At 34.8% G+C, this 27281-nt stretch overlaps 1 protein-coding gene across 1 annotated transcript in view; it reads left to right on the top strand.

Annotated features, from left to right (window-relative positions):
- Window positions 1–27281, top strand: part of NBEA (neurobeachin) — a 235388-nt gene that overhangs the window by 149423 nt on the left and 58684 nt on the right. Inside the window, exon 32 of the mRNA XM_075498349.1 lies at window positions 14018–14079. Coding sequence (XP_075354464.1) covers window positions 14018–14079 — 62 coding nt within the window. The remainder of the gene's footprint in view (window positions 1–14017; window positions 14080–27281) is intronic.

The following is a 27281-nucleotide window of genomic DNA, read 5'->3' as shown; positions in this document are numbered from 1 at the left end:
CTGACTGGTTTTGGAGCTTCTTTGTGGCCTGTGAATCCCCATTTCCTCTGTACCATACCCTACAAGGAATGATAGTCTGCATTAACCTTAATTTGCTCTAACGTTGCCATCACTGCATTTGTTCATATGGTCATAGATAGATGTACTTCAGTGTCAGCTAGCCACCTGCAGAGATCAGTAAAAAAAGTGTTTTTCCCTTGTTCTGCAGTTGACTGCATCTCAACTGCAGATGCAGTCGAGAATATATAATCTTCCCTTGAGGCATCAAAAATGGTCAGTATTCAAGTCACTGTATGAAATAAGCCTTTCTTCTGATTTTTTAATGTGTATTCATATATATATGTAAAAATATAAAAACTTATTTTTATTTTTTATTTAAGAACTTCTTTAATCATTACCTTGAAGCTCATTTTAGTATAAAACATTTTCTCCTTTCTCTGCATAATGAAGTTTGTCTATTCAGACAAGCCTCATACAGGGCTCATGCCAGCTATAGTCTGATCCTCAGATTTCAGGCACCCCTTGCAACTGTATGAATGCATAGCCATACGTATTCTTTAATGTGATTTCTTGCCGATATGAGACTTATGTGATCACACCGGGTGAGGAGGATCAGCCTTTTACTCCCTTGATAACTGTTCAATGTGTTGGCCAGTTACAGCCAGTTTAACAAAAGATGCTTAAAAGATGTTATTTTTGCACAATATTCATGAATATAGGTATCTGTTTAAAGAAAAGACACTCTATAATGTCTTGGCTGCAACAGTAGTTACATGTCTATTTCTTAATCAACTTCAATATTTGCTCTGCACTATCATTTGGGGTATACCATCATCGTGTAGTGAATAAATGGAAAACTGAAAAGTAACTAAAAAAAAATCTCATCTGGTTCATTTGTAGCTGTGTAATATATTGTGTTGGTACAACACTATGGATATTGCAGAGTAAGTAACAGGAAAGCAATTGGTAAAGCGGGACTGAGAGAGAGTGCAGTAGGAACTCAACCCTATTAGACCTCAGAGGATCCCTGTTAGAATCAAGGTGTTAAAAATGTTTCTGCGGGGAGGAAGTTATGCAGTGGTCACGCTAGCGCCCTTTGCAGTGTGTGTCTCAATGGACGTGATCACTCTGGTCAGTCCAGGTCAGGAATCTTATGGGTTCTCTGGTTTGTACTGGGGCAGGAGCTCTGAATTGGTTTTCAAGGCTAAGGAGTTCATAATATATTTCTTCTCTGCCATGCCGCCTCCCACTCCTTTCTTTCCACGCGCCCTAGGCGTCTCAGGGTACATTCTTCTATGTCTGGTAAGAGTTGATGCTGCAGGCTTAGCACAGTGCAGTTAAAGCCAGTGAATTGCCTGACCCAATCCTCTGGAAGACAGATTTGCTTAATTTGTGGTAGTAGGATTCCTGTTCATAGATTTCTTTTTATATTTCACTGTAGACACTTGCAAAAAGATCCCAGAAATCACACTGCTGTCCAAAAACAAGCCCTGTTTAGATAATGAGGTTGGAACAATAATGAGTTACAAATAATGCTTTTCTTCAGTAAGTTTAAAAACATTCATCATCACTAACAATACATTGAATAACTTTATATTGTTACAAGCTTTGAATGTTGATTTGCACTGTGAGGATGTTTTTTATGTATTTTCCTTTTTTACTTTATGAATTTCTGCAAGTAATTTGCAAGATTTGGTTTTTACCATCAAGAAAACAATAGGTAGTTTTGAAACAGGGCATGACAAGCCTTGAAATCTTCCATTTGATATAATTTAAAATGCTGCTGCTGATTGAAATCCTGCCTGCATATGTTGTAATCCCTTCCTAAACAGGAAAAAAAAGGTTTATTAATTTCAAACTGCTATTTATAGGCTTGTAAGAAATTTGTTGTAAGAAATTCTTTATCTATGATTAGCTCTTAGTGTCTTACTGAAAGGCTCCACAGTGTGCTCTTGTTTCTGCAAACACTTTGGGATTGAAAGTGTTCATCGATGGTTCAGATATACATGGAGACAGAAAACAACACCAGTTTCCAGAAGTCTGTATGGTAGGAACAAAGCAATGATGGAAGGTTAAATGGATAATCAAATCTGCCTATTTATTTACACGTACTCCAGCAGAGTCAAGGTTCAAAGCTTTGCAACTTCCACACTGTTTTTCAGAATATGCTACTAGTGACAAGACAGATCCCAATACTGGCATTCAGAGGAGGAACTGAAGAGCAGGTGCCACAGCAGAAGTCTCTATTTATCCACAGTGAAATCTTCAAACTATAATGACCCCCACACCAGTTACAGAATATTTTTCTTTCATATAATATTCCTTTATGATGCCTTTAAAGGGATACAATTACAAACATCAGAAAGTGAAGAGGATACACATTCATTTGATTTTGAATATTTAACTCTTGAATTACATAAGTTCCTGTGTGCAGAAGTATGTTCTGAACAGGTGTTTAACGTGGCAGGAAACATATAGATCAGAGATCCAGATAGCAACTAGGAAATGCATAGCATCTGGCACCTTTTTGAAAGTAAACCTGCCAATAATTAATTACACATATGAGCCACTCTATCCCTGTCTAATGAATTGGACACTTACTAAGATGTATTAGACTATGTAGCAGAGGTTAACTGCTCATGCCCTCTCCTTTGTCTTTGGCTTGTGTGGTCCCAGTGTAACTTAAGGGTAGAAATTGTTGTTGGCACTCAGATCATATGTCCTTGATTATATTATCATTGTTACATTAATTAATAATCAAGACACCTTTACAATCCAAAATGTATGGAGTTGCCATTAGGCAGAAATGGGGGTGGGGGGGTCTGTTGCTTTGCCAATGGAGAAAAAATGACTGGAAATGTGAGACTAATTGTAAAGTTTAGAATCAGCTACATATATTCAACAGAAGGGGTTAAGAGAGTGCAGCAGTAAAGAAAAAATAAATACGTGCCCTCAGGAAAACAAAACCTGGTAACAGTGTAAAGTAGTCAAGTTTGCTGAAAAGAAGCTCTGAAAGTTATCCTTGAAAATACAGAAACCAGTAGATGTTTGAAGTTACTAAATTACTGTTAAAAGTGCTATGATAAAAATTATATTATTACAAACCAAACAATACCAATTGCTGTTCTTTTAAAGCACATAAAGAAATGCACAAAATATTGGAGCCCTTAAAGAGCAAGAAAAGGAGTTGTTTGTGGTCCTCAGGTCCCACTTACCTTCAGCAGCATTGGGCCCTTTCTCACAAGTTTCTTTTTCAAGCTAGTAGTCTGTATTCCAGTTGCAAGCCATAAGGCCTAGAAAGGACTGGTCTTTTTGCCTTAAAACTCTAGAAGAATACCCTCCCTGATGACTTCATACTCCTTCTTTGTCCTAATACCATCCAGGTCAGATGTCCCTCTGTCTTCCTTCTTGTTCTAACTTTCGGCTTTCACGGAAAATAATTTTCTTTTTTCCCTTTTTTATTTCAATAAGTTTGCCTCCTGCTACAAAAAGAATAGCAAGAGATCTATTTAACGTTATTTCAAGGAAATAGTTTTTTAAAGATTCTTGAGAAAGTTCTTAACATATACAGGCACTACTGTAACTTAGCCTGTAGGTGGACTCATCATATCAGGTATACAGCAGTGCTGCATGGTAACACTGGACTAAGTTGTACGATTTTTTTTTTTAGAACAGCCACCTTTTTCCCCCTTATTATTTTCTCCTCTACTGTCCAGGTCCAAAGAAAAACGAGGTGGTATGCCAAAAAGGTATTCAGTATCTACAGGATGTTCATGCTGTGACTGAAGCTCCCCACAGGCAGAGGTTCTCTGGTTCTTATTCCACTTAATTCATCATTCAGAACTCAGCAGGGGACTCTGCCTGATTTTGGACTTGAAACAGTTAGGCTGGTATTTGCCCCACCCTTTGTCCTCTAAAGGCTTAAAAATGGTATCAATCTACTTTATTATCCCAGCAGTATTTTCCAGAGAACTACCTAACTCTGATAAACTATAGGGTGCAAATAACATCTCTGTATCAGATTTTGCCCCGAAAGATGTATTTCTCATGAGACGTAGTCTAATAATCCTTTTCCGTGTAGCCTGAGCAACATGTCCAGGTTCTTTACAAAACTAATCTCATTAGGCCTGGTCACAGTTTCTCCTTCTATATTCCTTAACTCTGTGTCTACTTATCACCTGTTCTTATGACCCAGACTGAAACCTTTAAATCAGTGACCGAGTTTAACAAAACTCCCTTACTTGTCCTGATGATTTAAAGGCACTTCTATAGTTCATCCTATTGGATATGGATGAGCTTGTTTCCATGCCTTCAAGGCATAAACAAAAAATATTCCACAAAAACTCTTGAATCAATTGACTTGAGAAACTACCACACTTGAATCTTAAAAATATACCTATTTTTAGAGCCTTTTGTTTTTGATAGGAAAAAAATGTTAATGATAGCATAAACATTAATGAACCATCAAGCTTGATTTATCTAGATGTTAACAGACTCCCTACAGACCTGGGATTATTTTTGCAAGGGCTAAGAGAATATATCTTTACTGTGTTCAGCCTAACTTTATGTTAAAATTTACCTTCACCAAAAAAACCAAACCTGCTAAACGTATATTGTCTTATATAATGTCTTATTTTTGTCTGTTGGTATATGGAATTTTATGATCCAATCTTTTTCTACTAATAGTGATGTTGTCTGTGGAGATTTTCTTGCAATGGGAAACCCTCACGCTGAAAGAACTTGTCAGACAACAGAGACAGTTGTGATATGTCAAATTAAGATGGCAAAGTGATGTCAAAGCAGGTCTAGGGAGAGCCCATAACAATGTTACTGTCAAGTAAATAAAGAAAACTGAAACACAAGAAATACAAGTTATTTCAAGAGATCTATGACTGTGGTACGGTTCTGTGTTTTGAGAGACACTGTTTTAGAATGATTACCATTTGTCAGTAGGGCTTCAGGATAGCAGCAAGATCTGATGGCCGCCAGCTAAGGTCAGCAAAGTTCAGTGTGGAAATGGAGATCTTTTTTTTTTCCTTGTTATCAAATTCTCAGAAAACAATTACCATCTAAACAAAATATTAGTTCATCAACAGTTTGCTCAACTAGATACAAAAATTAACTGGTGGGTTCTGCTACTGAGATCACACCTAGTTAAAATAATAGTCATCTTGGCCTTAGACATTTAGGAAGCTGCATGAGTTCTGTGAGGTTTTGTGATACTTCCTATTTGTAGCTGCACTGGTTCACTCACTGATCTCTCAGTATGGCCCCAAGATTGCCAAAGAGAAGAAATATAAGGAAATAAGGAGGACCAGTAAAGAGTAAGTGGTTTTACTGCTGTGCAGCCTATCCTTTTCTCTCCTTCCTTTTTTGTCATTCACTATACACACATTTCACTTGTGTCACGCCACGATGATAATATTCCCCCTAATAATAGGAAAGAGTGTAACAAAGATCTAGAAGGTAGTAGTAGAAAGAAGGAAATAAAAGGCAATTCCTGTGTTTAAAAAAAGAAGAGAGAAACAAAAAAGAGTAAGCACAGAAAATAGGGCATCAAATAGGAATAAGTTATAGGCTGACACTAAGGAAAAGTTGATAAATTTCAGGAGAAAAATAAAACTTCATACCTAAGGAAAAATAACATTGAGTAATGCATTTGAATTGTGCTCCTTGTTGCATTTTCAGGGAAAGCGTGATATTCTAGAGACTGTCATTTGGGATCATCCTTATGATCCGTCTTGTTCAGGATGTCACTTTTGCCAGCTTTAGAAAGAATTGGAAAAGATTCTTGAGATGAAGAGAAAGCATCATAGGTGTAGTGAACGTATAAAGTATAAACATTTGCTTGGTTGAGTAAAATTAATGTTCTGATTTCTGCTTGTGTGCTTCTTTGAAAATAATTCACTGTTGAGGTAATTCTTCTAAATGTATTTCCTGTAAGACAGATTTGAGAGGAAGTGAAGGACTGAGAAAAAAGAGAAAGGAGGGGGTAGATGTTTCTTCATTTAAATAAGAAAATTGTGAGGGATCAGTAGAACATAAAATCTCAGAATATTTGTTTTTTTCCCAGGTGTCTTGAGTATGTGGCAACTTCTTTGGTATCGGTTGTTTTCATTTAGTAATTTTTCTGCAAATTTAATCACAAAAATAGCAACTTGATCAGGAAAGGAATGGCATCTTGAGAAAATATCACATGACAAAACTTGAAAAATCTTTTAATTTTTCACATTTTGAATTCATTTTTAAATGGCTTTGTCCATCAATTTTTTTCTTACTCCATCCATTGAAATAAAATATCCAGGGCAGCAGCTGCGGCAGAAATTTAGCCATAACTTTGAGTCACTTATTTGAGTAATATCATAGGATAAAGGGAAGGGGAAGCAGAAAAAGGGAATCAGAAGACTTTCAGGAGCATATTTTAATTTTCACAGTGGACTGTTGGGTGTTTGGAAAAAAATTGGAATGGTTTTCATTGAGATTCTTTCTAGATAAATAAGAGGTTTGGATTTTCCAGAACCTCTGTCTAAGTGTAGTTTATTTTTTAGTTCTTCCAGGCTTCCACCAAAACATTTACAAGTTAGTCAAGTCTACCTGAAACTGAAGTAGACTTCAACAGAAAAGCAATAGTTCCATTTTATAGACATTTTCAAGATTGGAGGTGTTTTAATGTGATCAGCTGCAGTGCAGTGTGATCGCTGGTCTAGAAGGGGACTTCAGAAAAGAACGAAACACATTTAGTTTCCAAATAAAATTTTAGTATATAGTAAGTATCATATTGTTCCAAAAAAATCTGCTGCACTTAAATGTATCAGGGAATTGTTTTCTTATAATTAACATTTGTGTTGTATTCTTTTATATGAAAAGAATAATTTTGTGTTATTAATACTAATTAGAACAATTTATCAGTTGATACATGATAGATTGATATAAATTTTAGATCTGTCCTAGTATAGCAATTAGATAAGCATATTAGTTCACTACGTCACAACAGATATTTGAAAAGAGATCCACCCAAAGAGATACTGTTTTAACAGAAAGAGAGAGACACACAAATACATATATTGAGTAAATACCAATGGACCGTTGGCCAAGGAAAAAATTACCAAAGGCGCTAAATGAAAAACTGGATCAGTTTTGAAAATCTTCAGTGAGATACAAAACTGAACAGTGGTAGTGGATTTTATTTTAGAGATTAAGTGATCTCCTCATTTGATGAATGAGAATTTGTGCATCCCATTAACACCAATGGAAAATTGACAAAAATTCCATACGTTGGTATAAGGCTAGGCTCTTCAGAGTAATGTGGCACCAGCATCAGTTTTGCCAATATCATTACAGCTCAAAAGGGATCCCAGTACGAAAGTCTGTAATTTCAAAAAGTAAATCATATATACATTGTAATAAATCCCCTCTCTGCAGGTATGCTCTCAAGGGTTTTTGCCATTCTGTGATTCCATCTGGATATTTTATAGTCCTCATTTAGATTCCTTTTTAGTAACTGCAGTGGTGAAGAAGTATAGGTTTTCTTACTTTAATAAAATAATTCAAGAATCTGTTACATAGCATTCTTATTCTTTTAAATATTATCCTAGTATTAAGATCTGTTTTATTTTACGAATTTGACTAATCGGGCTGAACCATTTGAGTCAGGTTTGAACAGATTAAAATCTATTTTTTATGTTGACCTATCAGTGTTTATTTGAGGTGTTTATCTTAAGATATGAGTTCTAAAGATTTCTGATAAAGGTATTTAAAGGCATTTCATTTGATAACCTGGATGATAGCTTTTCCTAGATTTTCGGGTACCAGATATAAAGAATATTACACGTGTTGTGCAGTGTCTTTCACCATAACAAAAAATCTTCCAAGAAGTGTAACTGTCTTCATCAACTGCAAAAGCACTGAATCAAATTCACATTCATCATGGTTTTCTGTGTCACTCTTTTGCTCTGTAAAGGAGATCTACCCATATAAAGGATGGTCTGGAGTACTAATACAGCCATCCTTCATGGTCCCTAGAGTTGGTGGTAATGTTGTGTTCTGCCAGTCAAGGCTGCTGAAGGGAATTGTTAAATCCATAACCCTGACTTTGTTATTTTAGTGAGTATACGTTCTTTGGAATAGCGTTTCCTTTCATCTAGTAAAAGTAGTATTGTAATTATTTTGCAACACGGCTGTGATTTCCATCTGCAGACTTTCTGCAATTCCTGAATATTTGCCAGCCTTTGCTTTTCATGAATTAAGACCATTAGTGTAATTTAAGCATCTACAAAATATGTGACATATGTATGGTTCTAAAATCAATTTTGAGTGTAATCTTGCAAAACATTACATTCTGTTTAATACACATCTTGCTTATTTTTTTTCTAATAATTACTTTTCTTGGAATAAGAACATCTGTCATTTCAGTTAATAGTTTTACATACTTAGCATTTACTTTCAAACTTTTCACCTACCTTTAATTTTCCCTCCATGCTCTCTTTTTAGTTCTGTAGTGAACTCACCAGCAACTTGATAATTGATTAAAACCATCAATTTGAATGTAGGTTTCTCTGAATGACAACATATGGCAGAGGGGGAATAATGTAGATTTAAACTATCCAAGTAATTTTAATTAATGGTCAAAAAAGAAATCCTAAGTTTATTTATTTGATTCTAAGTTGGATTTAGCAAAATATTTCAAGAAAACATTTGCCATAAGATTTTGCTGGCAAGAAGACATTTTGCAAGAACAAATAAGCTTGAAGGAAAACTTGCATTTCCAACTAAAACATCACCATCACATTTTTCCCTCGTACTATCAGAGCCAAAACTTGCTTTAGTTTCTGTCACCAGCATGAACTGTCCTTGAAAACTTGTTGTGCAATTCCTAAGTATTGAACAGAGTATAAGGGAAAGTTCTATCAAAAATGGAGACACAATTTGCGAGTGGTCATTACCAGTGGAAAATTCCTACTCTGTCTCTTGGCACAGAAGTCAGTGAGGATTATGGGAAGAGATACCGCAGTATGAGTTACCAGTAGCTGTAAGGAACAATTTGAAACAATACGGTTTTGTTTAAAGTACCTGGAAACTATATCAGTAGGAAAAAGAAAATAGCTGACCTTACAAAAATACAGGTTAAAAAGGAGAATTCTAGTATTTTCTGATTTTTTTTTGTCTAGTTTTAGGACCTTATGCTAATTTCTAAGTACATTTTGTGCTCTTTTCATATGTTAATAAAATAATGCATATAATAGCATGTCTTTGTTTTGTCATAAGCATTTTTTTCTTTACAAGGCTCCTATAGTTTTGATGACATGCTGTACAGGAGTAATAAAGGCCAAGTTTTCTCTGTGAGCTGGGTTAAAAGGATTAAACTTTCTCAAGCTTTTTATTTAGCCATACCTGAGACTTTCAGATAAGTAGGAGCTATAATTGAGTGAAAAATTTCTGCAGGCTCTAAAGTATAGTTAATTGCATCTTTTTTTCGAAGTTCAACATAAGGTATAAAAACATTTAACTTTTGTTTTTGCTAATATTACAATTGATTCCAGCTCCAATAAGGTTTTAAGTTGACACAAAGTAAAATCATTGAAAGAAAATGCAGGCAAACCTTGATAAAGACCAGATGAAATTGTGGTGGTATTCAGTTAGACTCATACACACATTGTATTAATAATAATAAAAAGAAGTTCAAAACCGTGATCTTATTTCATAAGGATTTTTTTAAAAATTGATTTTATCAGCCTACGTTAGATTTCTTCAAAATAGAAATTCACACTGACTAGTTCAGCATGGTGACTTCGAGGTTTTGAACCCATGACATTTATTAATGCCACAGGCATGACTAAAATAGTATAGTTGAAATTAATCTTTTTTTAGACATTAATAAGTCATAGTGAAAAGAAATAATTAGCATATCTTTGGGCCAACAGAAGAACATTGAAAAAGAAGTCAAGTAAACCAGAGCATTTCAAGATAATTGCCAGGCATACATCATTTATTCCAGATTAGCTAAGGTCACGCACTTGATGCTCCCAGTTTTTGCATCCATATATGTGGTCATTGTTGCCATCAAACTGCTGAATTTTGATGGCTATATTTAATGGACTGAGAATAGACCATGAAGAAAAGTACTAAGAACAGCAAATATAAAAAGCACATACTCCATTCAGTTAATCAATGACCTTTTTAACCTTGCTGTATGCAGGAAATATCCGCTTGTATTTTAGTAATTACATTAGCTTCCTTAATGGCATTTGATACAGATGGTATAGGAAGAACTTATCTGCAGCTGAAGAATGTAGGCAACAGTTTTAGTTTGAATTGCAAATACTTTTTCTCATTGGAGTTAAGTGGGGGGAAAGAACTGAAATAAATTTGTGTGCTCTCCTCAATCAGAGAAGCCATTATTTTTCAAAGCTTGATATCACTTTTGTTTCTCATTATGTTAAAACTGATAAAATTTTGCACATTCTAAAAACCTCTGTGAAATCCTGCAAAACTATAAAGAGGAAGAATAAATGCTGTTGTCAGTGTATTTGGGGCTTAGGAAATTGATCTTTATTCCGATTCATGCTACAAATTCTACTTTTTATTTTGTGAAGATACCTCAACCAAATTGTGCCTTCTTTTCTGTCTGTAAAATGGGAGCAGAACATTTTTGTCCTCTTTTACTTTTTTTTTGTCTCTTAGAATATATACTGTCTGCTGAAGGAAATGGTTTTAGTGTCTGTACCAAGCCAAAAGCAGGGAGGCAGTTCACACAAGCTGGACTTCCTGGAACAGAGGTTCACACAAATTTAAAAACCAAAAGATTATTCAAATAATCTTTTTTCTGGTCTATGTAAGATAAGTTCAGCAAGACAGGGATGATGATTCTTTCTTAACTTCTCCTACAGCTTTTGATTATGTGAGATCTTCATAAACCAGAGATTGCATTCTGACAGTTTTTCCTAATAGGCAGAAATGGATCTGTCCTCCATTAGGTCTGATCTGTTTTTATCATTCGCTACTATTGACTCCACAACAGCTCTGACAGTAAACTCTGAAGATTGATTGTGTTTTGCGTAACTGGAAAAAAGTCTTTATTTATTTCAAATCTTTCCTGCTTCATCAGGAATAAGCGAAAATGGGAAGAAGCACAAAGGACACAAAAATAGAGCCCTTGGCAGCTAGGAAGGAGGAAATGGAGCATATAGTGGAGGGCACACACTTTCCCTCATATGATTTGAGTGGAAGGAGTCCCTGAAGTGGGAGCAGGAGGCTGATAAGCAAGAAACTTATAACGTGAAATGGTGGCCCTGCTATGAATGTTTCACGTTTCTGTATTCTGTTTTACTTCAAGGAATGCGTGGTATGAATACTTAAAGATTAATAGAAAGTACTTCTGTTTCTATTTCCTTCTTCCTACTCATCAAGATGCATGGGATTCCCTATTTTCTGTTATGGCTACTCCTTATTTTGCTTATTTGCTAAGTGCGCTGCACACTTCGTTTCTGCTGTAGACTGAGCTCCCTGCAAAGCGTATTCCTTGCATCCATCTTTGACACCATGAGCTTCTTTTGTGAGGCTTTCCTATCTCCCTCTATCTTCACATGCGAAAAGCGCTACAGTCTCTAAGATAGTTATTTGTTTCTTTTTGACGTGAAAACCAGCCTCTTAGAACATCAAGTTTTGAATACTTCTGGTTATGAGAGGTGTTAATGGCTATTATCAATGGTTGTTTCATCAGCAGGTGATTACAGAGCTGGTTACAACTCATGGGTGTGCTGATGTGCTAACCAGATGTCAGTTCTGTATCCTCCTCTTTCTTAATTTCATCAAAATCAGTTAGATTCGCCTTTCCGATGCTAGAATGCTACATCCAAGCTTGCAGTTGATTAGATGTGATATACAAAAAGTTATCAAGTGATATCCATACACATAGAAAAAAGACATCAGTTTTAGGTCAGATGATCATTTTACTCAAGCCCGTAGAATCATCAGGCCTTAAAAAATGATAGTATATAAAAATTCTTATTATTGTAAACTGAAAATTTTGCACTAAGGTGATTATCACTTCCTTCAGAGAGTCCTGTTTTATTATATATACAGCCTTTGTGTCATTAAGACTCATCATTGTTATCTGGATAATAATCGGGAGTATTTATCCTAGCCTTGTGCCATTTTAGGCACGTTTATTTTGATCCATGCTCCAAACTTTCTTTCATATCATTTGAAGCTACACAGGTGGCATAAGTATCACCAACTGTCTTTGAAAGTTAAAAACTTCTAATTTAATACATTAAGCCAGGAAATAGTCATTATGTGTTTCTCTTTAAGGTGTATATTTTGCATTGAGTTTTCTATTCTTTTTGGAAACCTGGTGAAGATACAAACAAATTAATACTGATGCATAAACATTTGTTATATAATTTAATTGGTTTATTTTTCAAAAATGTGTATGATGGAGACATTTGTTGTTTTGATGCAAAATCAGAAGGTAAAGACATGTACAAACTTAGAAGACTGTAGCATGGGAATATGTTTCTAAGACCATTATTTTGACTCGATCATGTTTTAATACACCTGAGGTCTGATTTTGAAAGAAGATAAGTGAGCATGTGACAGAAAAGACTTTTTTTTTTAGTTTTACAGAATATGAGGTGGATTCATAATAAACCAGAGAACTTTCTAAGATAAAATATTTGATGTGTCTGTGCTACCTGCATTGGTTTAACTGTAGAGTTCAGTCTTCAGTTTGGATTTTCTTTGTCAGCTTTCAAACAGTGGAGGTAGCCTGCAGGTGATAAGTACCCCATTAATCTTTCTGATCCTCTAGCACTTGAGCATGAGAATAGCTGATCAATTACAGCAATTGTCTCCCTAAATGAGCTTTGCACATCTGCCTCTTATTTAATTAGTTAACTGTCTGCCCATATATCTGATAGAACGGAATCCTAGCGGCTTCTTACAGCTTGTTCTCTGTTACTGTACAATAAGGATGGGGTTGTTAGCAAAATGGGCACAAAAGGGTATTTATCCGCTACCCGCAATAAATATATGTGCTATTGTGTAGGAGTGCTTTTGTCTCTAATCGCTGTTTGTAGAAACCTACTTAAAGCACATCAGTTTGCTTTTCAGCTTCCTATTTAGTCCTTAGTTGTAAGCTTTATATTTGTGTATTTATCATTTTTATAACACAACCAGAGTGTTTCCATGCCCTAAACCAACGTATCAATGTGTTGCCTATATGATTTTAGGTAACAGGAACTACCATATAGAGTTAACAGTAGAAGTGTAATTTCCTCCTTGTCTCTTTGCAATGCATCTTTTAAATACTTAGATATGCTATGCTTCTCTCAGAAAGTAAATTTGCATTTCCAAAGCTGCAAAGAAGTATTTCCAATAGTGGCAATGTTATTAGGTATTAATTATTCAAATTAAGTACAAAACAATGAGTAACAATTATACTGCATAATTCAAAGTTTGTTTTAAAAAACACGGACTACAAATTATAGATTATAATTTTAATAAAAATAATATTTCACATTAATGCCTCTTGTATTAATATTCAAGCTTTCAATTACAGGAAAATCAATTACCAGATGAAAATTAAAATAATTTCTAAGCAGAGGCCTTATTCTCTAGCTGTTAATGTCTGATCAGGTTATTCTTAAGAATTTACAGGATTTAGTTTTCAAAGATTGTTTTCTTATGTTTATCATATATTAAATTGCTTTGGATTATATAGATAAGTATTTATTTATTTATTTATTTAAATGGTGAACTGAGCTAAATGCCAAAAAGACTTAATTAAAAAAACATTCTATCCTGAACCTGGTATAGATTATTCCAGATGATGCTCTGATGCTTTCTGAACATTTAAGTATGTTTGAGATTCTCAGATAATTGTGCTTGAACCTTGTTTCAGGGAATTTGAGTGATAGAAATATACCTCACAGATATTTTATGGAATTTCTGAAACCACGGAGCTATAATAACTAAATATCCCCAATCTTTTAAATTCATTTTTGACTATTTATTGCAGGTCTGGTTTGTATGAAGTCGAGTACTTCAGTGGTTGAACTTGTTATGCTGCTTTGTTCACAGGTAAGACATTCTCTGCTTTTAATTGTATTAGTTTCTTTGCATAGTGCTGGATTACTGCCAGCCTAAGAATTGTATCTTGCTGGGTTTTTTTCATTCTTCCATTTCAGTATAACAAAATACAAATTAATCTCTTCTAGTACCATGTAAGTTGTAGGGGTTTTTTTTATATGTTCCATAGTGTCAGTATATTCACAGCAATTAAAATGTATATTTGCATCTGTTTTGAAAAGTGTATGGATGTACATTATGCACTTTTTCTGTGCATGAACTCTCTTTCAAGCCAGTTCTTATTTGGAATAAGTAAATATGATACTGTTTTCATAATTTTATGTTAAAATCTGTCTTTGTATTACCAATTTTTTAAAATCTTACTTTGTGGTGAGTATTACTTTTGGTACACGTGACATAACTTATTGCATGTTTTATATAGCTGTCAGTATATAAAAAGCAGAGGAACATGACTTAGGTAGTCCTCAGGAACTGGCAGAAGCAGAGTATTTTAAAAATGTTGTGGTTATTTTTTTTTTCTTAGCATAGCAGTAATAGGATTCTCAGAATTCTGAATCAATTAACATTTTGAATTGCTTTCACAAGTAAAATATTCAAAACTAAAATAATTCCTCATACTGTTTGGATTGTTTACATCTCAATTTTAATTTTATTTGTTTTGTCAGCAGTGTTATTGCCTAAATTCATATATATAGCCTTTTACTTTAAACTGCCAGTAAACATTTTAGAATTTTGCTCATTTTGTAAAATATAAGAAAAATATAATGGCCTAACAGATCCAAATAACTTCACAAGTTTTTACACTTCTCTAAAGACTTATTAACAGTGTTTCATTTACCAAGTTCCCCACAGATTTATAATACCAGTTAAACTCAAGCAAAGTTAGTATATAAAATGCCCAGGTTAACTTGTTATATTACTACCAAGGAAAATTACTTGTTTGTAGTTTTACTTGAGCATTCACTGCTGTACATTGAGAACATGCACAAAAAATGTACTGAAAACAAATGAGTTTCTGGGGGTAATTGAAATGAAAATCCACTTTTGAGGAATTTATCTGAAAATAATTAACATTTACAACTGATTTTGGGGGAGGGAGTTCCAACTTACCTGCTGTTTGCCAGTCCATAGGTTGCGTTTCGTCAAGCTTGTGTCATAAGGAAATCATTAAATCTTGTTTTCCTTTTTTTTTTTCCTCTTCCTTTAGCCCCTCTTTTAGCCAGGGTGGATATTGGTTAAGGAAAAGTAAAAGAATAATACATCCCTGGCAGGAATCCTCAGTGGGGTTTGAACTTCAAACCTTCTCCAGCAGGGCACTTGAAAAATTTGTTACCTAATGGTGAAGTCCTGGGTTCCAGGAAAATTCCAAAAGATCCATTAAGTTTTTTGAGCCCTATGTTCATGTCATGCAACTTTTTTTTTTCTTTTTTTTAGCAGCTTTTTAAACCTTTTCTTGTGGCAAGGAATAACTTACAATCCTTTCTTCTCTAGCCTTTGGTTTTACTGCAGTTCTCAGGAATAAAGTGGAATGTAGCATTAGGGTCTAGTGTCTTTGATGGCCTCATCATCTAATCATAGGTTTAACATTACTCATTTGCTGGCTCCAGGAATTCCTGCCATTAAGGGCCCTAGAGATGAAACTTTGCCTCAGATATTGATTGAAAGGAAGAGAGAGAAATTTAAGCTCTTTCTGCAATGCTTTTTCTTTAGACATCCCAGTAAAGCTATGTAACAAATGCAGCTAAATCAATTTGTTATTTTTATGACTATTATACATGTTATTTATTATTTCAAAATATTTGACTATTTTAAAAATAAGCTTCATTTTATACCTGAGATAATGTAAAGAGCCTAATCATTTTCAAATTTTGAACATTTATTCGTTTTCTTCAATGTTTGCTTGGGAGAGCTATTTTCCATCTACCCAATTACTTGGAGAAATTGCAAGCTTTTAGTTTTTTATACACCATCTGATACTTTAGGGTTGTTTCCCTATCTGCTAAATAAGGAAGACTTTGTGTCCTGATGTCCATTTATTACTGAGTACTTCAGAAGCTAATGCTGTAATGTTTGTTGGTGGAGTGATGTTAAATGTTTCTACAGGAATTGGTCAACAGGGGGCTGTAGTGGTGCAAATTGCATTCTCCTCCACTCACCTTCCTAACTCCAAAAGTATTGCTTCTGTAAATTGCATCTGCACAGAATACTGTATTTAATCCTGTAGGTGTACTAAACAACCAGGTCTGTAGTTCTATTCACCTGCAGGAAAAAAAATTAGTTAATTTTTTCTATTTACATTTTAAAACTATGTGTCAAAAGAAAATAAGAGGTAAATGCTATAAAAATACTGATACGTAAAATGGCTAGAAGAGAATAGCAGACAGACAAATATCGTAATCCAGCCTATAGCTAGCAGAACTTGGAATTAGGAGTTTAGGAGATGTTGTCCGCAGCAAATGAGGTTAACTCATCTCTAAAAAGCCAGATAGTGGTACCTGAGCTTTTCCATATGATAAATTGAGTAATATGGACTGGAAAGAGTATATAAAGTACTCTGGTTTTTAATAATCCTAATGTAACTAGGGCTTTTCTTCCTAACATGGGTAAATCCTTCATATTCAAACTGAATGACATTTTACAGATTATGTGGGGAAGTTTGAAATGTGTCATTCAAAAGATAGATGACGATATTAAAAACCTTTGAAAAGTACAATTTTGTTTGCACAGAACAGAGTAACTTTAGACATTGAAAAGGAAAGGGAAATGCAAAGTTTGTTTTCGTTTCATTTGCTACAGCAAATTAGATGCTTTTATGCTCTTTATGTTGGAAATTCCATGTTAACGACTACAGATTAGCAAGGATGTCAGAATTTTTTTTCTTATCTGAGCTCCTGAATAAAATCAACATTGCCAGCGGCTCACGTCCAAGGTATGGTCTAAATTTACATGAAATATCACATTACAAATGTCTGAAGGTACATGTCATGGATAATTCAGTTCATATGGGCAGCCTTTTAGACTCTGAGGGATATGCAATCAAGCCTTTCCCCCAAAGGAATTTGGAGTTTCTGTGAAAAATACATTTTAAGTTTTAAAGGAACTCCTGTAGGGATAGTGCATCATTTGTGGGTTTGGGGAAGAACAAAAAGTTCTACTCTTTGTATTTTCAGAATCTCTCTTGTACTGTAACTTGGTTCCCTGCACCTATTTTATTTTTTCCTATTATCACCTACTTCACTAGATTAAATTTAGGTTAATTTGAAGGCTTTATTTTCTTTATTTCTTATATAAACCAAAAGCATACATCCAAGTACTTGAAATATATTTTTTTTTCTAGATAATTGATAATAAACATATAATGATTTTCACTTTTCATAAAACAGGCATTTTCATTTGGATTTAGTCTATTTTAACATAAAATGGATGAAGATGTGTTATGTTTGACAAAATCTGTGCTTGATTAGCTGGTCTTTGTTCCCTCGGCCTAGTTGAGCATGTCACAGCTGTGTTGCTGTTGGAGTGGCAGATTTCTTCAATAAACCATACAACTTTTTATAAAAATACAACTTTAATTTTTGCAAATGTAGTTCCTTCTTACTTCAGATTTAGATTTCAATTACTTTTTTCTTATTCTTTCTTTTTTTTTTTTTCCTAGCCAAAACATTACAATAGTTTCTAATTACTTCCAGATCTTTTGCAAATTTTTCTCTTTGGGGATACAGCTTCTGCAGAAACTGAATGCTGTTATCCCAAAGGATTTTTATCTCATGCCACTTGTATTTTTATGTATCTTATCTATTAACAGGGGAAATTTATTTTCTTAAACAGAAAATACTGTCTTAGTATTTAAGACATCTTGCTACCTGACCTGTTTAAAAATATAACTATTATAATGGATAAATGGTTAGTTTAGGGAAAAAATGCTATGTCATTTGTGACTGTAGAATACGTGTAGAATATCTGACAACTTTCAGGGTTTTGTAGTTTTCAATACATCATTCATTCTGCTGATTTCCCCTCCCCCCATGTTGGAAGTTTGATCAAGATTGTAATTCAGGAGCCTACAAAGGAAATATCAAAACTAGAATGAAAATAATCTGCTTCTGAATCACTATGTTGAGGAAAAAGATTTATTTTAGATGCTATCCCTTGTAAACAGGCTTTTATTAGAAAAACTGTATGAGGAATGAGGAAAAAGATATACATAACCAAGAAATGCTTTACTTAAAACTGGCAATTAAAACCTGTTAGGAGGTTCTCAAATTAATGATAACACATGATCCCTCTTATAATTAGGCTGTAAGTAGATTCCGTAAATTGTTTACTTTTATGAAAAATTATAGAACTTAAAGTGCCTTAAATAAAGCAAATTATACCAAGAGTATATCCATAACTTGACAAACTCTAGTATATAATTAATGGGTAAACTGAGCTTCAGCTAAGCCTTTCAAAGGTTGGTTAACAGTGTGAGCCTCATAAGTGAGTTGTGTCTGTCCACATTGCCTTATCTATTAACCTGGAAACTTAGACGCTGCTTGGGCTGAATGCAGTCTGTCTCTCCATATCACAGGCAGCCATTCAGTACATACTTAATCAAAACTGATCTGTGAAGGATCTGCTCCCATGCAGCTCAGTCCATAAAACACTTTCCAGCAGTTTGACACATGTAAAACATAGTAGTTGTATACTACTATATATACTATAGCAATCAAAACTATAAAGTGGCAAAATGGGGCAGAAGGTGGGAGAGGGGAAGGCCAATGAGTGCAATGCCTGTTGTCCTAAGTGGCAAGAAAAAATTTTAAACAATATCAATAAATTAATCCCACTCCAAGGAGAGGTGGAAAAACAACCAAGCAACCCCCCCCACCTTGCCACAAGGTATGCCTCGCCAGTGCAAATTCGAGGGAAATTCTCACTGAGTAAATTTGGTGATAGGTTTAGTTCTGAGAATATATAGGAAGACCTATCAACCAGGCACTGGAGAGATTTCAGTATGTACTAGCACGTCTAAATGTGCATTCTGCCTCAAAGTATGGGATAGCTCTTGGGCTTCAGAAACTGGCAGCTGCCCAACCCAGAAAACAAGCAGAAAAATAAATCCTTTTCTGATCCCTACAGCTGACCAGAAGAAGCCCTGAAATGTGGGATTCATATAATAGAAACACAATCCATGCTTCTTGATACTAAACATACTCTATTCAAGGCTTTCCAGAAAAGTTTAAGTAGGAATTCTCCAGCTCTGCTGTACGGTGCCTTCTCATCAAGCACCACGCTAACAGGTATCTTAGCAGGCTCCATCTTAAGACAGTTAGCTTTATTTCTGTACTACACTATTTGTATGTCTATTTTACATTTTAATATTATGCATTATTAGAAACCTTTTGATTGTCATTATAGGTTTATTTATAATAATTTTGTATGTATTTATTCCTGTTGCCAGTATTAGATTCAACTTTGATTATGCTTATAGGTCCTTATTTATTCCCTCCAAAGGTATTCCTAGAATTCTCATACTCCTTAATTTTTGTTTGATTAGTGGTAGCTCTTTCAGAGTAACTGTGATAGTAGCACACTAACAGAAGTGTTTGCTATTTGTCTTTTTGGCACCAGCTGCAGTAGGAAGGCTGAAGAGAAGTTAAAAGTAATGACTTCTTCTCTTAATTCTAAAGAACAATGAACCTAGGACTTAATCTACTTAGGAAATTAAATCTGATATAACTTCAATGGTAAAATTAAGGTTGGTTATGCAAATTCTTATGGAGGTGTAATTTTTTAATCTTTCTTTTTCCTAATCATGAAACAAGTTGGATGTTGTACCTTTGGCCATGCTTTCCTATTTGTCCTGTTGGATTATCCACTGTCTGTATTTGTACTAGTGCAACTAGGAGGAGACAACGCTGCATATCATATCACTGCAAAAGTCTGAATTAAGATTTGATCTGTAAGGGAAAGATACATAGAAACACACATGCAAATATACAGAAACTCATTGTTTCAATAATCCGTTTTTCAAGCATATCTTGAAAACAGTTAACAAAGTTCTGGATCTGCTACACTGCTTCTGTCCTGCAGCTTCTTCTCTGCTAACACCACTTTTGTGCCAGTGCTGACCTTCATAAGACACAAACACATCTGAAAACTGTTCAGACATTTGTTTCCTGGTTTAGTGGGTTAAGCTGGCTGAGACCCTCGTTCAAAAACCACCAGAGCTACTCAAGGAGAAGGATTCAGGATTGCAAATCTGGGAGCACAGAGGAGAAGAGAGAAAATGCTACTTGTGTTTTCATGGCAGCAAGCTGTAAATTCAGATCTCTGCATCTAATGGAATCAGACTCTTAGGCTGCAGTTTCAAAGTTCAGCTTAGGCTTCTCTCTGGCCCAAATCACACTGGCAGAGATATCATATCTTCTCCATGCCTAGCTCCATATTCCTGCTCGCTCCCTTTCACTAATACATGCAATGGTGGAAACAGTCACATCAAAATAAAAAGTAACTCTGGATAAAATAGTAATTTTTAACCGATTATACTTCTAGAGTAGCCATGAAAGCAATAGCTCATAGGAGGTGGCTGGTAGGGTGGCTGAGGCTGTAGGAAAGAAAGACTGCCCCTGTAGCAGTCAAGAAAAAAGAGTGGAATTTTGGCATTTGATGAGAGAGAAATAAGTTACAACCAAAAAAAATCCCACAGATTGTCATACACTGGACAAAGCACTAGAAAGGTGTATGAAAATGTCAGTCACGTAGCTCCAAATTGAGGGTTTGTAACTTCACTTTTTATCACAGACTCAAATTGAGGTTCAATAAGTAAAGTATTTGGAGCTGAAGCAAGTACTTTCTCTAATATTGTCATCCTATTTGGACCGATTTTGACTATATTGTCAAAAATTTGTCCAGCAAGAGAGAAACAACATTTCTACTGTGTCCTTATGCATTATCAAATACATCATGTACCTACGTTCTGGTGTTGATTTGTGGCTCTTCATAATCTAGAACATGGCCTATACAAAAAAAGGTTGATATACACACTTAGTGTAATTTCCAAAAACAGAAATGAACTCCAGTACAAGCTGCAGGGGAAGTAGAAAACATTTTCCTTTATATTGTTTTTCTCTAGAAATTAAGTGGTTTGTTGGGGGGTGGTTGTTCCTCCCCACCCCCCAGTGTTTCTCACTTGCTTTATAGAATTCTGGAAGTTTGCCAAAAGATGATCACTTTGCATTATCTCTTTTTTTTTTTTTTTTAACTCTAAAGGGGTGTCAGAGAATTTTCTTTCATTAATTCCTTGTCCATGTGTGGAATGTCTTCCAGCCCAATCTCAGTCTTCATCTCTTGGCCATCTGCTTCTGATAATGTAGCTTTCAAATGGAAACCATCAGTGTATTCTTTCCTACTTGTTGGGCAATGTTACTTCCTTGATTATTCTGTGAGATGTCCTTCCAGATCACTGTACACTCAGAAAACTACTTCTGAGTTTTGCCTTTAGTAATAACCAGAATCTCTTCTTGAATATCTTACTTAAATCAGAGTCATCATGGAACTTCTGGTCCTGTCTCTTTCCTGTCCTTGTCAGAGTATTTTTGTCAAAAAATGTCAAAGATGACATTTATTACACATCAGCGAGATGCTGATCTGAACCTCTTCCAGATTCATGGCAAAACAGGCAGGATCAGAAAAATATAAGAATTACTTTCCCCATATCCTAATATGGCAAGGTGCCTTCTCTATTAAGTTGCCTACAATTGAGAAGGATCTTAGATCAGAGGAAAACACTGAGAAAGTCAGAGTCAGCCGGTGTTTCTTAAAGGGCTGCAAGGCTGCAAAAGTTCATTATTGGAGGCCATCATTATTAATAAATATACCATAGTTTGGGGGGGGGGCATTATATATATAATGGAGACAATGTGAGGAGTAGTTTTCTGTTCATCAAAAAGTCTTCTCTTCAATGGTGCATTTTGGAAGACTTCAAATTAGTTATCCACCTCTAACATCAAAGATTGGTTGAGTAATAAGTGGACTGGCTTTTAAGATTAATAGCAGTACGTAGCAACACATGTTGTTAATAATAACTTTATTGTCTCTTAAATTAAGAACTATTTTTCCAGTCAGGAAGCAAGCTCTAGAAGTTATGCAGGTGCATTTATCTTCTAGCACATATCTTCTGACTGCATTAGAAGATATGCAGAATTTCTATAAGGTGATTAAGGTTAATATTGTGTCATCTAAATAAATTTGGCCATTTCCCTAGTGTTGTTTGGATAATGTAAACGTTTTTGCAGTTGTGGAATTTTTTTTTCTCTTTTCCTTTAAGATACCAATGAAATGTTCCTCTGGGAACGTTTGACTTCATTTCCAAGATAAATTGGGCAATTACCACAGGTGATCAGAAGGGCAATGGGTCTGTGTGTTTCCAAGAAAGCGAAAAATTAACATATTACTCCAAGTCAAGAAAATAAAGGAAAAATTGGGCTTTAGTCTTGTGAAAGTGAAATCTGAAACTTCCTATTACCTTTGCTGCATTGTTAAAGTCATATTCACATAAATAGTGTTGTGAAGGTTTCACATTCTTTTCCTTTCTGTGATTTGGCCAGAGGCCCGGTGTATTCCAATACTTGCAGATTTGCCTTCCAGGAGGATGTCGTCAGTCATTCTGCAACTTCCTTATTGTGGGAAATAGTCGCTTTTAAAATGGATGACCTATCATAAAATCCTGAAATTGATCCCAAATTTACTTGAAAGAGTAGACCAAAATACATTTTATTTATCATCTATCAGCAGTATACATGTGAGTGTGAGAGAAGGATAAAGGCAGTAAAACTGGAATTCTTAGATCTGATTCTCATTCCAAACAATAATGGAAGGTTTTAAGACTCCAATATCTTTAGTTCAATTCTTCTAGGAATGGTAGGGACAGTCCTATGATCTTAAAAACCATATAATCTTCTCAAAAATTTATGAGCAATCTGATAAAAAATTTATGAGGCTGTATCTTGAAATCAGTTAGTTTTTCTGGTTTTACCTACTTTTAATGGACATGGTTTTCTGCCATAAAGAAACATTTCCTTCAATCTTGTAACATTTCCTTTGAATCTTTCCTCTTAAATGAAGTAAAGCAAGTTACTGGTGATTTTAGAAGGTAACTTCACAACGTGGAGTTCAAATCCAAGCTAAATTACATGCATGTTGTGAATTGCAAACACATTTTTATAAAATTTCCCCTTCCTTATCCTGATAAAATGTAGCACCTGTTCAGCTCTGTACAAGACTTTTCTTCAAACATATTCAAGGTTCCAGAAAGAAGAGAGTCAGTATAATAGAATTTCATCTGTCTCAAGAAGTTATGATTAAAATATAGTGACTGAAGAATTGACGTATCATCTGAGTTATTAATACCTTAGACTAGAAAATTCAATAAATATTCAATATGCCAGAAAGAAAAAAAAATACTCAGATTAGTTTAAGATGTGGAGAAGAGAGAAATCAAAGAAGCTACAACTGCTTGAGATAGGGGCACCTGTAGTGGAAGGAGAATTGTAGGGTGATTACTAGACCAGTTATCTGTCCATTCAGTAACTGCAGCTTGTTGAGAAACTTGTCATTTGTGACACAATTTTAGACTTCCTTGCAGATATTGGAAAGAGTGAGAGCTCTCATGTAAATTATGAAAACTCTGAGAATCATTATTCCTTTTTTTATCAAGATACTATGTCAGATTTATTATTTATGTTTTAATACTATCACAAGATTTTTTTTTAGAAATTTTCTAATCATCATGAATAAAAATTTAAAGATGATTGTAAGCAAAGGTTGATTTTGAAAGAAGTATAATAGAAACTAAAAAAAGTTCTTAGCATGCCACATCTAGTTGTTCCTTTTTTGCTCCTTCACTATTATTTTTTATCTGTGCAAATTTTCTGGTATCAATTTAACGTGTTGCTAAATTTGTTAATACTGTCTAACCTCTTTTTTTTTTTTTTTAATGTACTGGGGATTGGAGAATTTTAAAGAAATAGGACTAGGAAAACACACTCAAAATTAAAAATTGTAAGAATATCAGAGAGTAAGAAAATGTACGTCATGATTTGAAAGAAAAAAAAACCCCTGAATTTCAAGTAATATGTCTACTGTTCATTATTGAGAAGTTTTAGCCTTTTACTATCATCCCAGTTTTATTCATCTCCTGTCCTCCTCTGCATGGACAGTTTCATAACAGGATTCAGTCTGAACTGTCTGTCAGGGAATGTGTACTGATGCTTTCTGGATGCAGTGACGCTTTTCAAGCAACGACAGAATAGAGGAGGAGGACAAGTTAGGTGAGGGCAGGGGCACGGCAATTACCAGTATCCTAATCACTTAGTACATTTTTGATGTCTTCAATAGAAGTTTACCTAATATAACATATTTAGAATGTAGCCATAGTGGACAGTAATTGAACTGAATGTCTAAAGTTATAATGTTGAGTTATTGTGTATGAGGACAATTTTTTTATTTCTTTCTACATGAATAAAGTTAAAAATGAAATTTGATATCTTCATTCTGGTTTTAGTACAAAGAAGTGATAAGTGTTATCATTCTTAAACACTGTCTTGTGTTAGACAGTCTCTAAGTGTGCCTCTATCCTCGAGTCTTCTATACCATACCTTGTTCTGAGAGGTGCACTGCTGGCAGTAATAGTCATCCCCACTGCCCTGTCAAGCAGGACCCCCAAGGGAAGAAAGGTCAACGCATCCTTCATGTACAGAAGAAATTCTCTGGTATACGATTTTGTCGAAGTCTTCCGTTACTTCAGCATGTAATTGGCATCAGCATTTTTGAGGTACAGAAGAGTTGCCCAGCTCTTGTTTTAAGGCCCAGAAGATTCAGGATATGAACTACACCAAAACCACCTGAGATGTAGTGTGGTCATTCAAGCACTTAGCCGCTAATAACCAAATGTCTGTGTAATGATTCTACTTGCCTATAACATAAATTTTCCAACTACTGTCGCTGTGTCCATTACATTTGGTGTTTATCGTTCTGCTTCTTGCATCTCAAGGGTGAGAAAGATTTTCTGTGGAATCTAAGATAATGTAAACAAAATCACCGCACATTCTTTGAGCGTATAACTCCACATCTTAATCCACTTCTTAAAGTGCATGCAGTGATCTGAACAGCCATTGCAAAGGCAACTGTAATGCTGGCATTTCTAAGTATTTCAGTTTATTGTCTGGGTCTTTTAAAAAGAAACTGAGAAAAAGGAAACCAGGTGCCTCTTCACAAGTACAGTTCACCTCTCAGGATCGTGAATCTGTTATGATAAATTATGCCTAAAACTGAGAGGAAATTATAGTAGTGATAATTATTCCCTTATTTGTGGATTAATGGAGGGTTGGGAGTTTGTAGTGAAGTTTGTAGTAGTGAGTTTGTAGTGAAGCAATGCATGAACCATGAATCCTCGTTTCTTTCTGGTTCTGCATCATTATGTTTTCACTAGTTTTTGGTAGGTAGTTGGGCAGGTTTCACACATTTTCATCGTGAATAATTACTTTGAATAAATTGATGAGATTTGCCACCTATGGAGACATAAGAGATTTGTTTCTTTCTGAAGAGATTTGCCACATAGATATCTAATGGCTTTTTAGGTACCTTAAGATACCTCACCTAAAATCCAGTTAGCCATTTTTGATGTCCTGCAGTATCTGAGACATTTGCACTGAGCAGGAAGATCTGACAAAAGACTTGCAAGAATCTCTTGGTCTTTTGCAGACACAGGGAGACCCTCTGTCTCTCTTTAAAAATTTAATTAGCATGCTTTCTTCTAGCTGTCTCAGGAAGCCTTTTTTTTTTTTTTTTGTCTTCTCTCTTTTCAACTTCTTTCCTAAATTGTAGTCACACCAGTTCTGCTTTCCTGACTGCAGAGTCATAGTAGCTGTGGTGCAAAAAAGCATCTCAAAAGAAAATGCTAATAGGGGTTTTTATAGTGTACAGTAAAAGGCCCTGATTAAAAAAAAATAATAATAATGCTACACCTCAGATACTATCTCTAAGCCAGACTGTCGTTTCTTAAAATGGCACTAGGTGCCTATGTGCAGGTAATTGAATCCTTTCCTTCTTAGTTTCTCAAAGTGACTTTATACTATACTAAGGTGATTTAATTGCTTCCAAAAATTAGATCATTAGGCTTGCTTCAGTTACTGGATTTGGAAAAGAACAAAACCAACATCACTGAAGAAAGGACCTGTTACAATGGTTTTCTAGCCCACAAGCTAGAGGCTTGAGTGCTGATACTCCATCTTCCCTCATCGGGACTCACCAGCTCAGTAATAGGTTAAGAGTATGTTCATTATTTGGGTATTTCAGTAGCTTGCCTCTTGTAAAACCAATCATGAGCACAAGATTATTGTTGTTAGGCTTTTTTTAAAATGCATGACTTGGTCAAATCTGTGAATTTTCATAGGATCAGTAAGAAGCACCTTGCTGATTAGTGACTAGTTTTCACAACTATTATTTGAGAAAATTTCCTTATCTGTGCAAAGCTAATCATCTTTGCCCATATCAGGAAACAAGCATTGGGGATTTCTGCCTGATTTTTTAGTCCTGGAAAAAAGGAAATGTAAAGCAGAACAGGTCTGTAACTGTTACCCTCTCTACCCGTTTTTTGTTTATAACATGAAGTCTCAAACTAGAGAATTTCTCTCTGAACTGTAATCCAGCTAATGTATTTTGATTTGTTTTTCTGTATGATGAAAAGTAAATGTTTATTACTCTTAAAGAAAAGTTTTAAGGAATTATCCCCCCAAAAAGTAAACTTTACTTGCTAGAGAGATATCTCGACCTTTTTTCATCTCAAGTATCAATAGTCTGTTGGTGTGATAGAAGCAGTGGGTTATATGGCAAAAAGCTCTTTGTAATGCATTGAGAATTTTCTCTTTAATTTAGTGGTATATGAAGTAAATGGTGTTACCTTTTAATATCTATTAAGTGGTTTAAATAAGTTTTGAAATTTTATCTTGGAAATCCATGTTAATAGTATAAGAATTTTAAAAACTCAGTTTGTTATTAGCAACTGGGTTTTTTTGCACTTATAATGGGGAAGAAACAAATATTGAACTCAAGGAGGGATGGATGGTACACAGATTATTGCCTGCTCTATATGAAAAATGTACAAGGTGTAACAGTGAAGCAAAGAGAAGAAACTATTACTGCCGTACTTT

The sequence above is a fragment of the Mycteria americana genome, chromosome 1 (assembly GCF_035582795.1).
Source record: "Mycteria americana isolate JAX WOST 10 ecotype Jacksonville Zoo and Gardens chromosome 1, USCA_MyAme_1.0, whole genome shotgun sequence".
NCBI lineage: Eukaryota > Metazoa > Chordata > Aves > Ciconiiformes > Ciconiidae > Mycteria > Mycteria americana.
Note: the sequence above shows the minus strand (reverse complement) of the source record. Positions and strands in the feature narration are given on the sequence as shown.